Source organism: Linepithema humile, chromosome 1 (genome assembly GCF_040581485.1).
Source record: "Linepithema humile isolate Giens D197 chromosome 1, Lhum_UNIL_v1.0, whole genome shotgun sequence".
Taxonomy (NCBI): Eukaryota; Metazoa; Arthropoda; class Insecta; order Hymenoptera; family Formicidae; genus Linepithema; species Linepithema humile.
In genome coordinates, this window is record NC_090128.1 from 514132 (window position 1) to 531538 (window position 17407).

The 17407-nt window shown below is 36.2% G+C and overlaps 1 protein-coding gene across 9 annotated transcripts in view; it reads left to right on the forward strand.

Moving 5' to 3' along the window:
* Window positions 1-17407, forward strand: part of LOC105674502 (nuclear receptor coactivator 1) — a 113065-nt gene that overhangs the window by 69759 nt on the left and 25899 nt on the right. For 7 of the 9 annotated variants that reach the window (XM_067348206.1, XM_067348210.1, XM_067348212.1 and 4 more), the window contains 6 exons: window positions 2652-2753; window positions 5672-5810; window positions 14623-14739; window positions 14883-15063; window positions 15841-16208; window positions 16357-16586. In XM_067348206.1, the coding sequence (XP_067204307.1) occupies window positions 2652-2753; window positions 5672-5810; window positions 14623-14739; window positions 14883-15063; window positions 15841-16208; window positions 16357-16586 (1137 nt within the window). Of the gene's footprint in view, window positions 1-2651; window positions 2754-5671; window positions 5811-10716; window positions 10998-14622; window positions 14740-14882; window positions 15064-15840; window positions 16209-16356; window positions 16587-17407 lie in introns of those variants that run through there. The other 2 variants (XM_067348211.1, XM_067348214.1) reach the window with 2 other exon arrangements.

The following is a 17407-nucleotide window of genomic DNA, read 5'->3' on the forward strand; positions in this document are numbered from 1 at the left end:
AGTAAAACAAAGCAATAGCGTTTTTATTGAAGAAGCGCGAAACGTAAAGGTATTTTGCATGTGCTGATCCATATGCACACTTTACTTATTGTACTCCAAATGAAACACGCTTATGTTTACGAGTTAATAGGAGAAAAGAAGAGAACAGAGAGATAACAGAAAAAAAAGACGCATTAAACGTATTTAGAGAGAACAGTTTCGTTATTAGCAGGAACGTAGCCGAAAAAAGGCACGCGCGCGCCAGTCGGAAAAGTGATGCAATGCATCTAATTTATGATGCAATAACCTGTGCACTTTACAACTCGTTAATTACGTTATCGGCACACCGATAAATTAACGATCACAAGAAAGACGCGAACGTAACGCATTTATTAAAGCGTAACCATCCGATCAATCGCTATACTGTACTTATAGCTTACCGATCGCGAATAAAAGTCATGTAATCTGTAATTTACAGGAATTATAATTGCCATCTTTTGCACGTCGTAAGACGTGTACGAAACTACACGTTGTAATTATATAAAGCGAGCAAACAGACGATTTCTTGTATAAAGCTGCGTAAGCTATTATCTCAGACGAAGTGTCTTGAAATGAGATAAAATATGATTGCTTGATTTGCTAAATATACAAACTATCGTAAGATTACTGTGTGTCGCTTCAAATTCACCATGAGCGCTGAAGTAAAAACATTTGTTTTAATGATTTTAAATAGCTATGTCATGCATATTAAATATTGTGCAAGAAGAATGGATATATATACGGAACATTTCGCGACGTATCGGACAAATTTTATTTGTCGATTTTTTTGAGTCAATACAACAGAATAAGTAACAAAAAAAACTCCTCTTTTAAATTTTGATACTTGTTTGTTTGTAAAAATTTAAAATACCTCTTAGTTATAAAATAAAAATGTGCAAACTATATACATATATATTAAACATACATATTAAACATATATTTTTAAAATATATATATTAATATTGAAAATTATAATATTTTGATATTAATAAGTGATAAATGGTGATGCAAATATTCTTCAGTCTCTCAGATATTATGTATGTTAAGGTTTATTTAATAGTTAAACACGCGAGATATATACAAATAAAACTTGCGCGCATCCGCGACGTCTTCTGTTAGCACTTTAGTACTCATTATTGCACGCGCGATTATCTATTATCTTTAGGCACTTCGTTAGCGGACGATTCTCCGGTTTATTATAACGCCGGCGTGTGTCGCCATAAAGGAATTTTATTGATTCGGGGGAAACGAACCGAAAAGGCATACACAAAGGGCGAAGGGAGGCTCGCGCCGTCGCTCGCGTGATGATAAACCGGCGGCCGCAGAGAGTGTGAGGAAAAAAACGATCTCAAGGAATCGCACGCTGCATTACGCCGCCAGAGTAGTCCAAGGCATTATTTCGAGTCGCTCTTGTGCGTCGCGTGTATTTATAGCGGCACCGGTGAGTCCAATTTCGATAAAAGAAGAGAGAATAATTGTGCGACGCCGCGCGAGAAAGGGCTCGAATAACGCGAAGGTCCAGAGAGCATCTGGAGAGCGCTTAAAGAATGCGAAGAATGATTATTTCTTCTGCTTTTGTGAAATGAGATGAGAAATTGTGCTCTAGACATCTTATTTATTATTTTTCTGATGACGTCTTATATAATGTTCCTTAATTTTCTTCTACAATATATATAATTGCGAAAGGATTGACTTTAAAATAGATTTGTTATATATTTTTTAAGCATTATGTCCTTAAAAGATACTTTTTGGAAAATTGATGTTCGATTGAATCCAGTTGTTTTCGATTGCAGATCAATTTAACTACTATTCGCCAATTTCTCTTCATACTTGAACGATAGTGTGCGAACGGCATCGATTCCCTTTCAATAATGCCGGGGACTCTTTGTAAAGTCCTTTTTATCAGCTCCGTTTGCCGAGCATAATATACTCCCCTCTCAAAGAAGCTTTCATCGATTTCGAAGTAAACGAGCCACGAGAATATGAAAAGCAGGAGAAATGTCAGTGACGATGTGTACGTGCGTGCGTATACGCACTGAGCGGGACGGGGTGAGATACAGGCCGGCTGGAGGAACGACTCGTAGAACCGCACGCGCAGCTTTTTCGTCCACGTGCAGCGAATTAGTCGAATACGAGCATATTATTTGAAGCGAAGTCATCACCGTAATACGATAAAATTTCGCAAGAAGTTATCTTCGGCAAAAAAATAACATGCGAATGTATCTCGCAAATGTTTAATATCGACGCTACTCGAAACTTTCGATTCTTCACTTTTTCTTCTTGATATTCAGTGTATTTGACATTTATTGCTCTATCGATATTATCCCGGTGTCGATATGTGGCAAACAATATCGATCCATATTTTAATTTTTGCCAGGCGACGAAATGAGATTCCTTTCCATTTACTTTCGATTTATTTTATTACAAATGGCTTCGACAGCTTTATATTATATTTTTCTAAGAAACGATGCAAGTCACTTATATTCTTTTTTAAACATTGTATGATTTTACAGGAGATTTTTCAAATCTTGACTGATAATATCGATACCCTGCTACATTTGAGGATTCTTTATTTTTAATCTATTTTTTTTAACACTATATTTTTCTAACCATGGATTTATTCTTTTGTGCAGGCTTGGCCCGTGTGAACTGCAAGACCCGTCACGGGTCAACATGAGTGCGATTACTGGCGGCAAGAAAAGAAAGAAAGATACGATCAAGCCTCAATCGCAAATGTAAGTACCAACTTACTCTTTTGTCTCTTTTTCGAGGTACGATAAATCCGGATCTGTAATTTAGACGGTATAGTGAGCGATGAGTGCTCGCGTTTCACACTGCATATTTGGCACAAAATGCCAGTGAAAAAGATTTTGAGTTATCGTTTAATTCAATCCATCAGAAATATTGTAATATATAAAAGTTTTGTCTTATTATTTATTAGTAACATAATTATTCATGTAAAAGTAGTAATTAATATTAATTATTATTCGGGTTTTTGTTGCACAAACAATACAAGAATAAGCAATATTAAGTATTCAATTTTTTTACATTATTTTGTTATCATAGCTCGTCTTCTGATTATTATGTAATTTTATTTTGTTACGCAGTCATTGATAATTAATAATCTTATTTATAGCAATAATCATCATGCCTGTATTATATTACTAAAATAACGAAAGCAAACATGAAAACTGTAATGTGATAAGTTTCTATTTACTTATTTATTTTTATTTTAACTATTGATTATTCCAACTTAAAGGCATGACAATATTTAATTCTTAAAAGGGGAAAAATATTGAATATTTCTATCTAAAAAACAGATAATACTGGCAAAATTCGAATTTTTTTATAATATTATTTTTTTAATCAGAAAGTAATTTTAGTGAAGACTAAATGCTAATATCTTACGGTTGGATCATAAAATAATGTGAAAGTATTAGGGGAAGTAAGGAACTTAGTTTTGAAAAATGTGGAAAATTTGAATCTGATAAAATGAGAAAAGTGACCTTACAGTCACATTAATTAATTCCGAATAAAGTTTTATTAAGGGATAAACATTTAAAATGTCAAACGGGGCGCGTAATTTTAAAGTTTGAAAATTCATGATTTTTGAAGCTCATCAATGCGTGTACGTCGGCGAACATGTCATAATCTGTTGCCATCCAATTTGCCAGAGAGCTTATTTGTCCGATCGAATTATTAATGGCGAAACTCAAATGTGTACACGCGCAAGTTTTTAAACGTTTGCCACTGATTGAACAGATTTTGATAAAGTAATTTATTAAAGTAATATTTGCTTAGTACTACGCATGAATAAAGTTTTATTAAATTGTTGTTTATTTAAGCACGATTCAGAGAAAGTTTAACTGTTATTTTTTCATCAAATATTATGTCGTTATTAACAAACATGAAAGTAAAGATAAAACAATAATTTTAATTTAGTATTAATGACCCAAATATCGCTAGTGATTCACTAATGATGTTTTAAGTAAAATATTATAAATATATCTTAAATTTGGAATATATTTTTTAGAATAATATTACTATATGTTAAAGTATCAAAGTTATCAGACTTGTTACATTTAAATTTTATTTTAAATTGAGAATATATATATTGATGTCGATTCTATATTTAATAATTTTTTGGACTCGATATTAATGAAATTAAAAGTACTAAAAATGACAATCTCAAGAAAAATTACTTTTCTAAATAATATATTCAGAAAAGTTCAGAAAAAAGTAGAACATGTCAATATTAATTAGAATTTAAAACCGATACATATGATATTTCAGTAAGTTCGAATCTTGGTGTTATAAGCACATGAAATATTAATTCTATTTTTATATTTGTGACAGTTAAATCATGACAACCGATAAAGAGCATTTTATATAAAAAGCATTCGTATTTCTAACAAAGAGAATTGATCTCGTAGTTGTATCATTTTTAAATTTGATTTTAATCTCTGCTGCTGATTTCGCAACGTTCGTTTGCTTTGTCGCGAATACATAGCGAGGTAGTAACTGGTAAGACAGCCGTATTGGGGTATTAAAATAGCAGAGTGGCGTTAGCAAAGTGAGAGTCACTGTTGGGCCGACGTGACGTCACACAAGGTCAACTGAGCGTTTCAACTCAACGGGACAAGAAGTTGATTCAGCATCTAATAATTTTCTTTTTATTAAATGTCGAATCTTCACACAGGATTTTCTATCGTTTATTAACACTTTGTAGCATTTTGCTGCTGCTTGTGCAAGATCTATCCGTAATTTTAATAATAGATTCTTTGGTCGATTTACAGCTGACATTTTCTTAATTAAAATGAAAATCAAGCGTCTTTATTTTAATTCGAAATATAAATAATTACCAAGATATATTGAATATTAAGAGATTCTAACAAATGATGGCCACGCTTGAAATTCTATTTTCTAAGAAAAAACTAATTCGAAGTCAGTCAAGAAATTTGTTATAAAAAATGTGCAACAAAGTGTGTTAAACGCGTGAACATGCTAAACTGAGTCGGAAGAAATTTACGAGTTTTTGCATTCTTAGAGAAGAATTGGGTACTTATCATGAACGAGGACATTTTCAATGCGATAAACCAATGCAATAAAACCGAGAAAACCGCGATCGTAAAAGCAATAACGATGTATTTTGCAATTTATTAATTTTATAAGTAATAAGTAAATGTGAAAATTTTTGACATAAATTATTAGTCGGAAGAATAATATTACGACGTATTAACGAAGAGATTAACATGCTGTAGTCAATGACATTTTATAAGTTTGTCCATTTCGAGAAAAATGTTGTAGAATCAAACGATAGCTTCTTGATACTTGTATATTAATGTTTTTATAAATACGTGATCAGTATAATTTTAAACCAGGCTACTAATACCTGATTTATCGTGTATCGACTACATATTTTAGAAAATAGACATTTTAATGCTTTAAATCCGATATCATAAAGTATCAATTCTTAACTTCTACTTTCTTATTTAAATATTTAGTTACCTATGACATAATTTTGATTATCGTCAATAATTTCGTCATTTCGTATTAAAATATGAAACATTAGTAGCTGGATTATAGCTGGATTTAAAGCGTTATTTTCCCAAAATGTCAAATGTATAATTTTTTTTGTTTTGATTGTTTGTAGTAACAAGTGCCTTAACGAAAAAAGACGACGGACCCAAGAAAACTTGTATATCGATGAGCTTGCCGAGCTGATTTCCGCATCGGACATGAGCTCTGGCAAGACTGACAAATGTCAGATCCTTCAGAGAACCGTCGATCAGGTAAGAAGACAGATTTCTCTCTTCTCCCTTGCGAATCGATGATTGATAACAGTGTTGTCGGAGCGTGCCGTATTGATATAGCTATACAGTATATCGTTTTTCCTTCCGCAGTAATAAAATGTCATATCGGTTTTGACAATGAGTGATGCGAAAGATTATGAGATGTAATTACATTGTTTTATAATTTCAGTTATAATTATTATTAATTAATAAATTTGTTAAGTTAAGCTTAGATCAATGACGCACCGAGAGAGATTTAAAATCTAGGATTATATTATCGATGAAATGATATAAAATGCTATTCCAAAACACTCACATTTCACTCGCAGAATTATACGCATTTTTATCGTTCTCTCGAGCCATAAAATTAAAGATAACTGCTCGGTATTAAGGCAAAATGGTAATTTTACGATCGTCAAAGGACACTTTATAAAGTGTCTCTTACTTGAAACAGATAATAAAATCTTTTAGTGATATCATTTTCATAGTTTTTTGCGATTTGTCCCACGCGTATCACGTTTTATCATCTCATTTCACAGAACGAAAAGGCACTAGGCCACTTGTGCAATTCAAATAGATAGATGGCGGACAGAAGGAGAAAATTTCATTCTTTGTCAGCATTTTTAGTCGGAAAATTGATCGGCAAATATCAAATATTGATCGGCGTTGTTTTCGGATCGCTCGCGGGCGAGCCCACGCAAGTGCGATGAAATATTTGAGAAAGCACTCAGGATTATTGAGAGATTTGTGGAGCGAATCTCTTATAAAGGTCGCCCTGTTTTATGGATGACACATATTCGCGCATCGATCTGAACGAAAGAAAGAGCGACGGCGTTTTCGAAAGCGACATTTCATCGCATTGCAATCTTAATGAGAATTTCGTTAACATAAAAAAAAAAAACTCGTTCTTAATGAATTCTGCTACTTTAACACTTTCTGGTAGCAACCAATCGTTCTTTGCCTTACGAAATATTTGTAGTATTGCGAATTCCTACCGTTCTAGGCGAATTTCTAATTAGAATATTATATTAAATTACAGCGCGTATAATTTATAATATTAAATTAAAATTTTCAAGTTTTATTTGAGTGTATTTGTCTTTTGTATTTTGAGATAAATTTAACAAACATGCGATATATTGCGATTATTGTCATCTTGAACAATTTTGAAACGCGGGACGGCGTCTCGAGACATTTTCTTGATGAACATTCGAGTCTCTTGCAAATTCTTAATCTCGCTGCTAAATAGCTGGGCAATTAAATGTTTTCTAAGGAAATGTAGACAATTAATACAGAAATCCCTGTTTCTGTTACTCCTTTCAAAAGTTGTCCTCTGGTCGCTACCGTTTAATTTTCAACGGTATATAACTCGGTAATTACGTCTCGGATAAAGTTTTCCCTGAGGAGAGATCAAAACCAATGCACAAGAATAAAACCTTACTATTAATATCTTTGTCAGGTACCCGCTGTATTCATGAAGATTTTCCATTTGTGAAAACGCTTTTCTCGCGTCAGGATATTAACTAAGCACTGCGCATTTGTTACGCGTGATTGTTATATCATTTATTTCTTCTAATATAAAACTCAGGTCGAACTGAGTAATCGAGACGTCTACTTTTCCAGATAATGAATTAATTGAACGTCATCTTTTGTAATTTTCAATATTTTAATATTTAATATCTCGGTAATTAAATTTTAAATTAAAATTCTGTTAAAATAAAATTCTCTTGAAATTAAATAAGGCTTAAAATTTTTCTGCTTATTCTCACTATTAAAAAGTAATTAATAAATGATAAGCAGATAGTTTGTTTGTGTAATCTTCCACACTATAAAGATTTATTTATAGATAGAAAAATTTTAAATTAAAATTCTATTAAAATAAAATTTTCTTGAAATTAAATAAGGTTTAAAATTTTTCTGCTTATTCTCGCTGTTAAAAAGTAGTTAATAAATGATAGTTTGTTTGTAATCTTCCACTATAATAATTTATTTATGGAACAGAAAAATTTGTTTTTAATCGCTAGATTAAATTGCTAGATTTATGCTCATTTATTTTTAATTTCGAAGCTATTGCTGCTTCTCGATATTTCTCTTGAGGAAAAATGCAGGAAAAACTTGAGAATTTATGCAGAAGAAACTTGCGAGAAATGCTCACTGTGCATATATTATTACAGTTGCACCGTGCTGCGCACATCGCAAATGATCATGACATCGAATAATTCGATGCTTCGCTCGAGCCGTTCGGAACAAGCTAAGATGTCTGTCGCGTAATCCGAGAGATTTTGGGCAACTCGGTAAATTCAGTCAACTCTCACGGATTTTGGGTAATCCCCCTTCCGATGCCTTCTCTTTGATGTAACTTGATCAGCCGCTCTGATTCGGAGGGATTCCATCCAATCGCTTTTTGATTTGAAATCGAAGCTCCCGCAAATGTATGCATGTTTAATGCGGAAACTCGCGCGCGTTCGTATCTCACATATATAATGTCGGGTACGAGATTTTATGTATGAGAATCGAGATATGCAACTGATTGTGAGCTCACGCACAACCGACTTTATAGGCGATCGAGCTTGCGAAACTCTTACTTTTTTGTGTATGTTAGAAGCTTACATGGTGCTTCGTATACGAGAATTCTGGAATTTCGTGTACATTTTTATAATACAGAAAGTCGCAGAAATTTTTACTAAGAACTTGTTGATCTGATTCGATAGACTTATGCAAAAGTGAGTTAATCGAATTAAGACGAATTGAAAAAAGTTATACAGCTGAATCGACGATGTAAGATTTTGCGTTTTAAATTTAATTCGCTCTCAAATTAAGTATTTGGCGAATTAACTCACTTTTGCATAACGCCGTCCACTTTGGGGCTTATTATCTTAGCGGAAATTTGGTTTGATTTCTGCTCTATTATTATCGCTAATATAATCGCGTCGTTTACTGCGCTCGAAAGGTCAAAGACGCAATTACGGGTATTTCTTTTAAACCGATACGCGATTAATTCGCTAACGATACACACCGATAATTACAGGTCCCGGGCCCCTTTGTTAAGCCGTGCTCGCGCGATCATTGGCTAAATGCGAAACAGCAGTTGCATAACGGCCGCTAAGGCTAAGCCCTTGACTCACTGGCGGTGTAGCGATCCGAGCGAGGTTGCGCTTCTCACATCGACGAAACCAGTCTAGTCCGCCATCACCGCCGTGGTCTGGGATTTCAGGGCCTAGAAATTTTAGATTCCGATAATATGTCGTAACTGTATCGAATGCTGAGCTAAGGTGCGGACTGAAATTTTAACCAACGCGTTCCTTCGTGGCTAATGAATCGAAGCTTGAAATACCGGCTGTTGCTTCATAAAAAGCGAGAAGAATGGTATGTGCGTTGTTGAGCAAACATTAGTAAGTATTGAAGTTTAAAACATTATCGATTTTAATCATGGAAAGAGTTGTATAAAATGACCTACAATGTAATTGGTTAAGTTGTCATATAAGAAGATTGAAAGAGGAGGTGGATATAAGATTTAAATAAATATTTAGATAAAAAGTGCACATGATAGCAGGTTAATATTCATTATTGCAACTATTCATTATGTGTTGCAACATAAAAATTTTACTTGCATCACACCTAGGCATTAAGTTAAATTATGTGTACGCTCACACTGACTGTGTGTATATACATATATATATATATATATATATCGATGTTTCTCAATCTTGCTTTCAACATATTGATGTTATTCTTTGTCGTCGTCGAGATATCACTATCAAAAACTGTCTTTTGGTTGTTCGTTCGGCTGTTGCTACCGTCTTCTAATCAGTTCTAGTGTTGTCGGGACGTCGATACTATTCGATACAATTTTTAAATTGTGTAGCGGAGTGTCTCGTAATCAGTGACCTTAATTTTAAAGATACATTTTCCATCTACCTGGAATCGATTCTTCCTTAGCGACCATATTAGCAGAAATATTCAGAAAAGTCATCGTGCACTGCAACGCTGAAGTTTAAAATAAAAGTCTGTTAAAATATGTGAAGAATCTGTGTTACAGAAATTTCTTAATTTTCAATTATTTATAAGTAAAAAATTACAAGTGCGTTTAAATTCATTCATTTTAAATAAAACAAGTGTACTTACATTTAAGCTTGTCTGTACAGAGAGAGAAGAGAAGGATTGGAGAAAAGTGGGGAGAATGTAGCTAAAACGAAGGAACATTTTCGCTAAGGAATAATCGACTCCAAATTACTCTCGAGGATCTGTCATTAAAGTTGCGTGCTGTGCAATATCCTGTATATTACTCGATGCTGTAATAGACGAACTTAGAACCTATCCAATCCGGAAGTAAAGTACAGTTGTACAAAGTATTCGAGATAAGAAAAGAGGTATCTGTTAATCGTCTTTTGCTTTTTTTTCAAAATGAAAAAAAAATGAAAAAAATTGAAGTGCACATTTTTAAGAATGAAGAAAGTGCAACTGAAACGAAGCGGTGAAAATCTCGATACCATTCATCTCTGCTTGTAGCACGGAGGTACGGAGCGTCCCTCGAGCCGCGCTCAGCTGCTTCGCGAGTGAGCTTGCGGCCGAGTTTTGCAGTTCGTGGACTGCAGAAGGCGTTCGGATGCGTTCATCCGTTCGTCTGTTTCGTACGCGCTTTCTCGCCGCTACCGGCACGGCACGGCTAGAAGGAGGGGAGATCGACTTCCCGTCTGTGTTTTCGCCTGTACACGTTAGTCGGGCAATTCGCGGAGGAACACGTGTCGCGCCGACGAGCCGCGCCGACGAGCCCCAGTGTCTCTTTCCATCGTCGCCGTCGCCGGTATCGTCGGCTGCTGAAGTAAGAAAGAAGCGGAAGGAAAAATTAGGAAACGAATCTGCGAGTGCGGAGCTTGTTGTGTGGACCGAAAAGACGAGTGAACGATTGAGTTTATCACACGCCGCGAGGAATCGCCGCTGCTCCTGTCCCTGAGAGAGTTTGTCATGTGACCTTGAGTGACGTCACCGAGGCCAATAGCGAACCTTCCAAACGGCGGCGGCGTCGCTATAACACGGGCTACCTGTGCGAAAGAGAGAAAACGCGAGGGACGTGGAGAAAGGTCAGAGAGAGAGGGAAAGAGAGAGGGAAAACGCGAAACGAGAGTTCGCGTCTTGTGACATCATCTGCGCGGTGACGCTATGCGCAACGGCCCCGGCGACGCGATCGAGGTAGAGTCGATTGAAAATTTCTAGCGAGAAGACGTGTAAATATTGCGCTCCTCACGACACACTTTATCTCGCGAGCTCTCCCCTCTGGATATCACGGCGTTTGCTTATCGGAGATTCCGTCCATCCGTTCGCGATGACGACGACGGCATTGTCAAATTGGAGAGATCGCGCAGGAGCGGTTCAATACATCTCTCGCGTCCCTCGTGAGATATGAAGCTTTCAGTATCATTCTACATTATGTATCTTATCTGACGTGGGCTAAACTTCTTGTCCTTCTTTTAGGACTGTCACCTGGACATCCTATCCCTATCTCGACATCCTGTCTTCGAACAGCGCTCTCTCCGCGCCGTTTCAAACCGCTCCTGCGCTCACAATCGCGTTCATTCCAGACTCGAGAGGATGATTCCTTTGTAGCCGCGTTTTCGTTCCCTTCCTGTCGACCGATCGGTCGTGAAAACGCGTGGCGGTGGCGGAAAGCCGAAGAGGAATTTATCGCGAACGACATGCGACGCGTCGCGGCGAGAGAAATGCATGCACGTACGCATGAGGCTTTTGCATCTGTGTGTATATAACGTGGATATACGTTTCCAGCGGAGGAGCCGACTAGCGGCAACGTCGCTCGCACACACACACACAGACACACCGTTTATCGGACTCGACCGCGCCGCCGGCCGGAGTCACCGACTTTTCGAGGCCACGGCGAGCGAGCTCTGTGCGCCGCAATACTCTCTCGCAGATTCCACCGTGCCGATTACGGCCGCGCGATCTATCGGTGCCGCAAGATACGAGCTCAAGGACGCGCCTTTTCCGCGCGCGACCGTGAATTCCGGCCGGTAACGCAGGAACTTCGCCCGTGTGCGCACCCGAGAGCAGTCGAGAGCTCTCCGAGCTCGCCGGCGCCGTATTTGGATCGTCTGAAATTAGTACTTGGCGATATCCAAATGCGCGACCCTTCAGAGCTCCTTCAAGTCTGGGTAAATTAAGGATTGAAACTGGTCGAGTTTGTCTGGTTTAAGTTTGGACGATGCAGAGAAAATGTGCCACTTTGTATAAATTGTTACGTTTTCGGTGAGCAAAGATGCATATATTCCATGAAAATTCAATGTAAAATTCCGTTGAAGAATCCGTTGCTAAAATGTTCTTGTTTGCAGAGACGACAACCCAGCACAATTCGATAAATACGCTCTACTTACGCTTTTACGTCGTTTCTTTTAAATTGCGCCGAGAATGATAATGAAACTGCGTAACTAATAATTTAAACGAGGAAAAGATAATCTTAAACGCGCGTTGAATCGTTATTCTTTTCTTCTGCGATCAAAGAGAAAGTGTTTCGATGCGATTCTTTAACGATGATGACATTGCGTGACATAATCGTGTCACTAATCGTAATGTCAATTTGATGATGCGCAACCAGCTTATATTAAAGTTTTTATTTCAATTCTTCTTTTTCTTAGCCTTAAATTAATATTTTCAAGAAAAATAAGTTGCATATATTTTTATAAATATCATTTGGCAAGAATCTTATTAGGCATTTAGCTTTTTTATTCATAGATCGAACAAGATGCCGCTTCCAGATTTTCTAAAAATTTTTACAAAATAATAGTATCTTTTTTTCTATCTCTTTAGTTTACATTAAGATAAAATATATCTCAGAGAGTGTAAGAATAATATAAAATAAAATCTATATGAAATTTAAATAAGTAAGATACAATAAAGTATTGTATATCTCGAGCAATAAGTCGCGCGTCTATCTTTCAAGCTGGCGCGCACCCGGCGAGTTATCGAGTTACGTGACTTTCACCGCATTACATTTGGGCAACGACTTTCTTAGACTCGAGGAACTTCCTAAGACAGTCTCTGAGTGGTGTCGTTGTTTCGTTAACGGTCTGACGCAATGACGGATAACAGACGCGCGCGGCGGCTAATGGACTGTGCACACAGTACAAAAACTGTGAACGGTGCACACGAATGTACACGCATGCACGCACCTTTGACCATATTCCTATTCTTTCGTATGATCGCTTAGCCTTTCGCCCAACAAAGTAAATTTCAGCCCCGTGTACCGCGAGGAGCAACGTCCTCTTGTTCAACGAAAGCAACGACACAAGGCTGAATTATATTAAAATGAAGCAATTTTTTGCTCAATGTACACTTTTCCAATCTCCTTTTCTTTGAAATTATTACAAAAATTCGGAGAATTTATATTTTTTAATTTCAAAAGTAGGTGTTGAAAAACAAATGAGTTTTTATTCATCTTTTTCATCATCTTGTCACATTCTTCTATAATTGTATGTTTCGTAGCTAACAAGCGTCAATTGTGATGCTCGCAGTGCTATTAACGTAACTCGATGTCTCTTTCATCTATCATTTCTTTATTGATATATCGCGTGTCTTTCGCCTATCTTTCTGCTTTTGCCATATCGCTGTGACTGCTAATATCTCCGTACCATAACCAGCGCGACAAATCTACGTCAACGCGTAAAAAAAACAACGCTGTGCGCTGTCTGTCTAACAATAAATTGCGATCCACCACCCAAGTGGATTATTTGTTTCGTATCTGGCGCGATAGCATCTCCCGTTTCGCTGATATCTCGCGGATATCTCTCGCAAAAGTGGTGCGCAGCCATATATCTTACGAACAATGTGTATCAGACAGTTAAAGAAAACGAAGCCGTGCGAAATAAAAGTTTGAAATGGAATAATATTTCTAGTAAAAAAATAACGCTTTTATTTTAAATTTTTGCGTCGCGATAATAGCGTTCCGTTCGCAACGTGACATCATTTCGACTTGCTACGGTATTATGTTCACGGCGACATATCTCGCTTTCGTGCGGACGCGAGGTGCGTGTGTCGGGATGCACAAAAAGCGGAGTCAGTCGTTTTCTCGTATTATCACGTCACGCATAACTTGAATGGTGGCAATGGAAATGTTACCACCGTTCCATTGAACGAAAAGAATTAAAGATTATTTCGTCCGTGTGGAGTTGTTTTGTACACGGTGCTTTTGTACGGACATTATCGAGATAAACGCTTGATCCAATGCCGATGATTATCGAATGTGAAATAAAAACTTTCCTCATTTCTTTAATTATGAATTTAACACGAAGAATTTTAGTATTAAGAATTAGCTTTTTTACTATTAAAATCGCAAGAAATGAAATTGAAAAATAAAATCTTCTTTTATTCTATAATTTTAATATCTAAGTTGCATAATGAATGACAAAGTATTGTGAACCATTCACTTGCAAGCGATCTATACAAGTATTAAATGTTGACGCGATATCATTTATTTCGATAATTGTTATGAAATATTTTGAATATTTGCATTTCATGGATCTTCTAGGATTTAAAATCGTGTAAAAATATTTGTCATCAATATTACACATTTTCTCGAATACCTTCGATGTCATTATCAATTGATAACATATCGTTTTATCTACATTGCATTGCGCAATTTTCATACATGGGATTGTTTCAAAAAATAAAAAATAGCGCAAATTGCTTTCGCGCTTTCGAAAAACGTGTAAGCGAATAAGCGTGCGGTACACCTTGTATATTTTCCTACGGATCAGAAATACCGAGTGCAAAAAGAAACGTTAGATTATTTGTTTCTTTTTTTTCGCAGATTCGGCGCTTTAGGGAACAAGAGGGCTCCAATAGTCATGCCGTACAACAGGGGGAAGTGTCCTCATCGAATCCCAACTTACTGTCCAACGATCAAGTTGGCCCTATTTTACTCGAGGTTCGTACTGTTGGAATTAACTGACGAGATTAAGCTCGTCGGGGATTAGTCGTCATCGAGGACGAGTTTTACGAGATCGGAATCAGTCTTTCTTTTTGTAAAGTATTACTCGTAAAATGAATAACGTCGTATCTTCTTCATAGGCGCTAGATGGCTTTCTATTCGTTGTAAATACAGAAGGCCGCGTGGAGTACGTTACGGAGAACATAACGCAGTATATCAATTACACGAAGGACGATGTACTCGGAAAGGATATTTACAACATTATTCACCATGGAGACCACAACACCTTCATGCCTAGTTTGTTACCTATGTCTTCGTTAGGTGTGTATCTCAAGATGTATCGTAATCGGTGCCACGTTCTTTCGTAGGGGCGGCGACCCCCAGTGCGCATGGGGTAGATTGTAGATAGACATAATCACTGCATTATGAGTAATTTAATTCATAAAAGACCCTCTTCCTTAGGGTTTGTGATTCATTTTTCAATTTCTTGTTCGTGTTTAGGGGTAATTTGCGCAGACTCAAGGGGTGACACATGTACCTTTGACAAATTGAGACGCCATCCTTTTCACCATGCTTTCGTTGTCCGTGAATTATGTGTACCCTTGTATTCAGTCCTAGCTGCATCAACAGCTCTAGTTAATTAATCTTCATTTCTTAAATTCTTTTTAAAATTTTCATTATGATTACTATATTGCGTAGGATGTTTCGTAAGATCTCTGTTTAATCTCAATTATATGTTGTGACATTTTTGTCTTAGCGAAAATTTGCTTTCGAAATATTATGTGATATGATTTTTGCATTTTTAAAGCCAGATATGATTCAGTTTTAATTTAATTAAATCAAGTTTCTCTCTTAAAATCTATTTGAGATTAATTAAGAATGATTTTGAATTTTGAAAAATATTGGAATTTTTAGCGCGCGCGTTGCAAATTTCAGCAATTTCATATTCAACTTTTGATTTCGATAACATTTGATCTGATAGAAATATCCTGCATAAATAAATAAGTAAAAGCAGATTGACTGCGCTATAATCGGCGATGACGCGACTAGTCCTTCTGCGCGTAAAAGAAACGACACAGTGGAGTTTGCACGTTTCAGGCTGGACCACTGAGCCGCAGCCTCAGACTAGGAACCGCAATTTCAATTGCCGCTTCTTGGTGAAGCCGCCCGATGATAAGGACGAGACTATGGAAGAGAAGCAACAGCGAGTATCGAAGTACGAGTCTATGCAAATCTGCTCTGCTCTTCTGTCCAGTAACGCCGATCGTCTGGAAAGCGGTGATGTGTCCTCCGAGTCGTCAGAACTTGGTCCTTGCGTAATGTGCTTAGCGCGTAGAATACCGCCAAACGAGAAGCCCATTGGTAGTTCCGTTGAACAATTCACCGTCAAATTGGATACCACCGGGAAGATTATCGGAGTCGACATCAGTTGGCTATCCCCCGCTTACTCCAAGTACCTAAGCAAGGTGCGTGTGCGTAGACATCTCGTCGTGTACCTTGATTATCGTATCATTCATTCGCTCCGACACACAAATTTAACGATAATTAAACGCTATTATAATTGTTAAAATGATAGCCGTATGAAGAAAAAAATATATTTACGTTCTTTTGCAGGACCTGATAGGCACAACAATTAAGGATTTGTGCCACCCTCATGATCTCAGTACGCTCACGAAGCATTTGAGCGATACGCTCCAAGTCGGGGAAAATACGAGCGATGTGTACCGACTGCGTATTAGTCCTAATAAGTTCCTTAAGATTCAAACAAAGTCAAAATTTTTCAATGCAAGTGTGATGAATACGAACGATAGCGACTTCATGATGGCTACTAATTCCATCATCGGGTAAGTTTGCAATTTACTATCTTGTAGTACCTTTAATAACAATGCCAATTCATACAATATTGTAGAATTTTTTTTTATTAACTAAAAATCTGATTAATTATTGTATAACTTTTTATTACAATAAGCAGGCAAAAATGAGTATTGATACATTTCATTTCATTTACAATTTTTATATTACATCTCATTTTTGTTTGTATCTTTCTTGCATTTTATGCCATTTGGTTTGTTATTCCCGCTTTAAGAACTTTCCTTTAACGCAACATAGATATGCAAATAACTAATTCTATTCTCACTGTATTACGCACTAACGCTTTTTTGAGCACATATGTGATATAATTTTATTACTGTGTATGGTTTCAGTTACTCCATGGCTGATCACAATTATTTTGAATAAAAAGTAGGATATAATAATTGTGAAACTATTATAATTAAAGAATTAATTATAATAAATATTATAATTATTTTTATATATATATTATAATAATATATTATAATTATAATTATAATTAAAGAAAGTCATGTTATGTAATTTTTATTCAATTTAGCTCTAATTTTTTAATTTGATAAAAAATTTAAGATCCGTTTAACGTTTAAATTGCGAAAGATTTTCACTTGAGAACAAAATATTTAAATGTCTTTGCGCAATAATTTTAAATTACATATATGTCAATGTCAAAATAAAATAAACACAAGAGCTAGCTAGAACGTTGATGCTGGGTGTAATTTGGTGCTTTAAAACTTTATTATTTTAACAATTTTATCAAACGTTTCGGTTCATCTTTGTGACCATCCTCAGTGTTTAATATTGAAAAATCGGATTA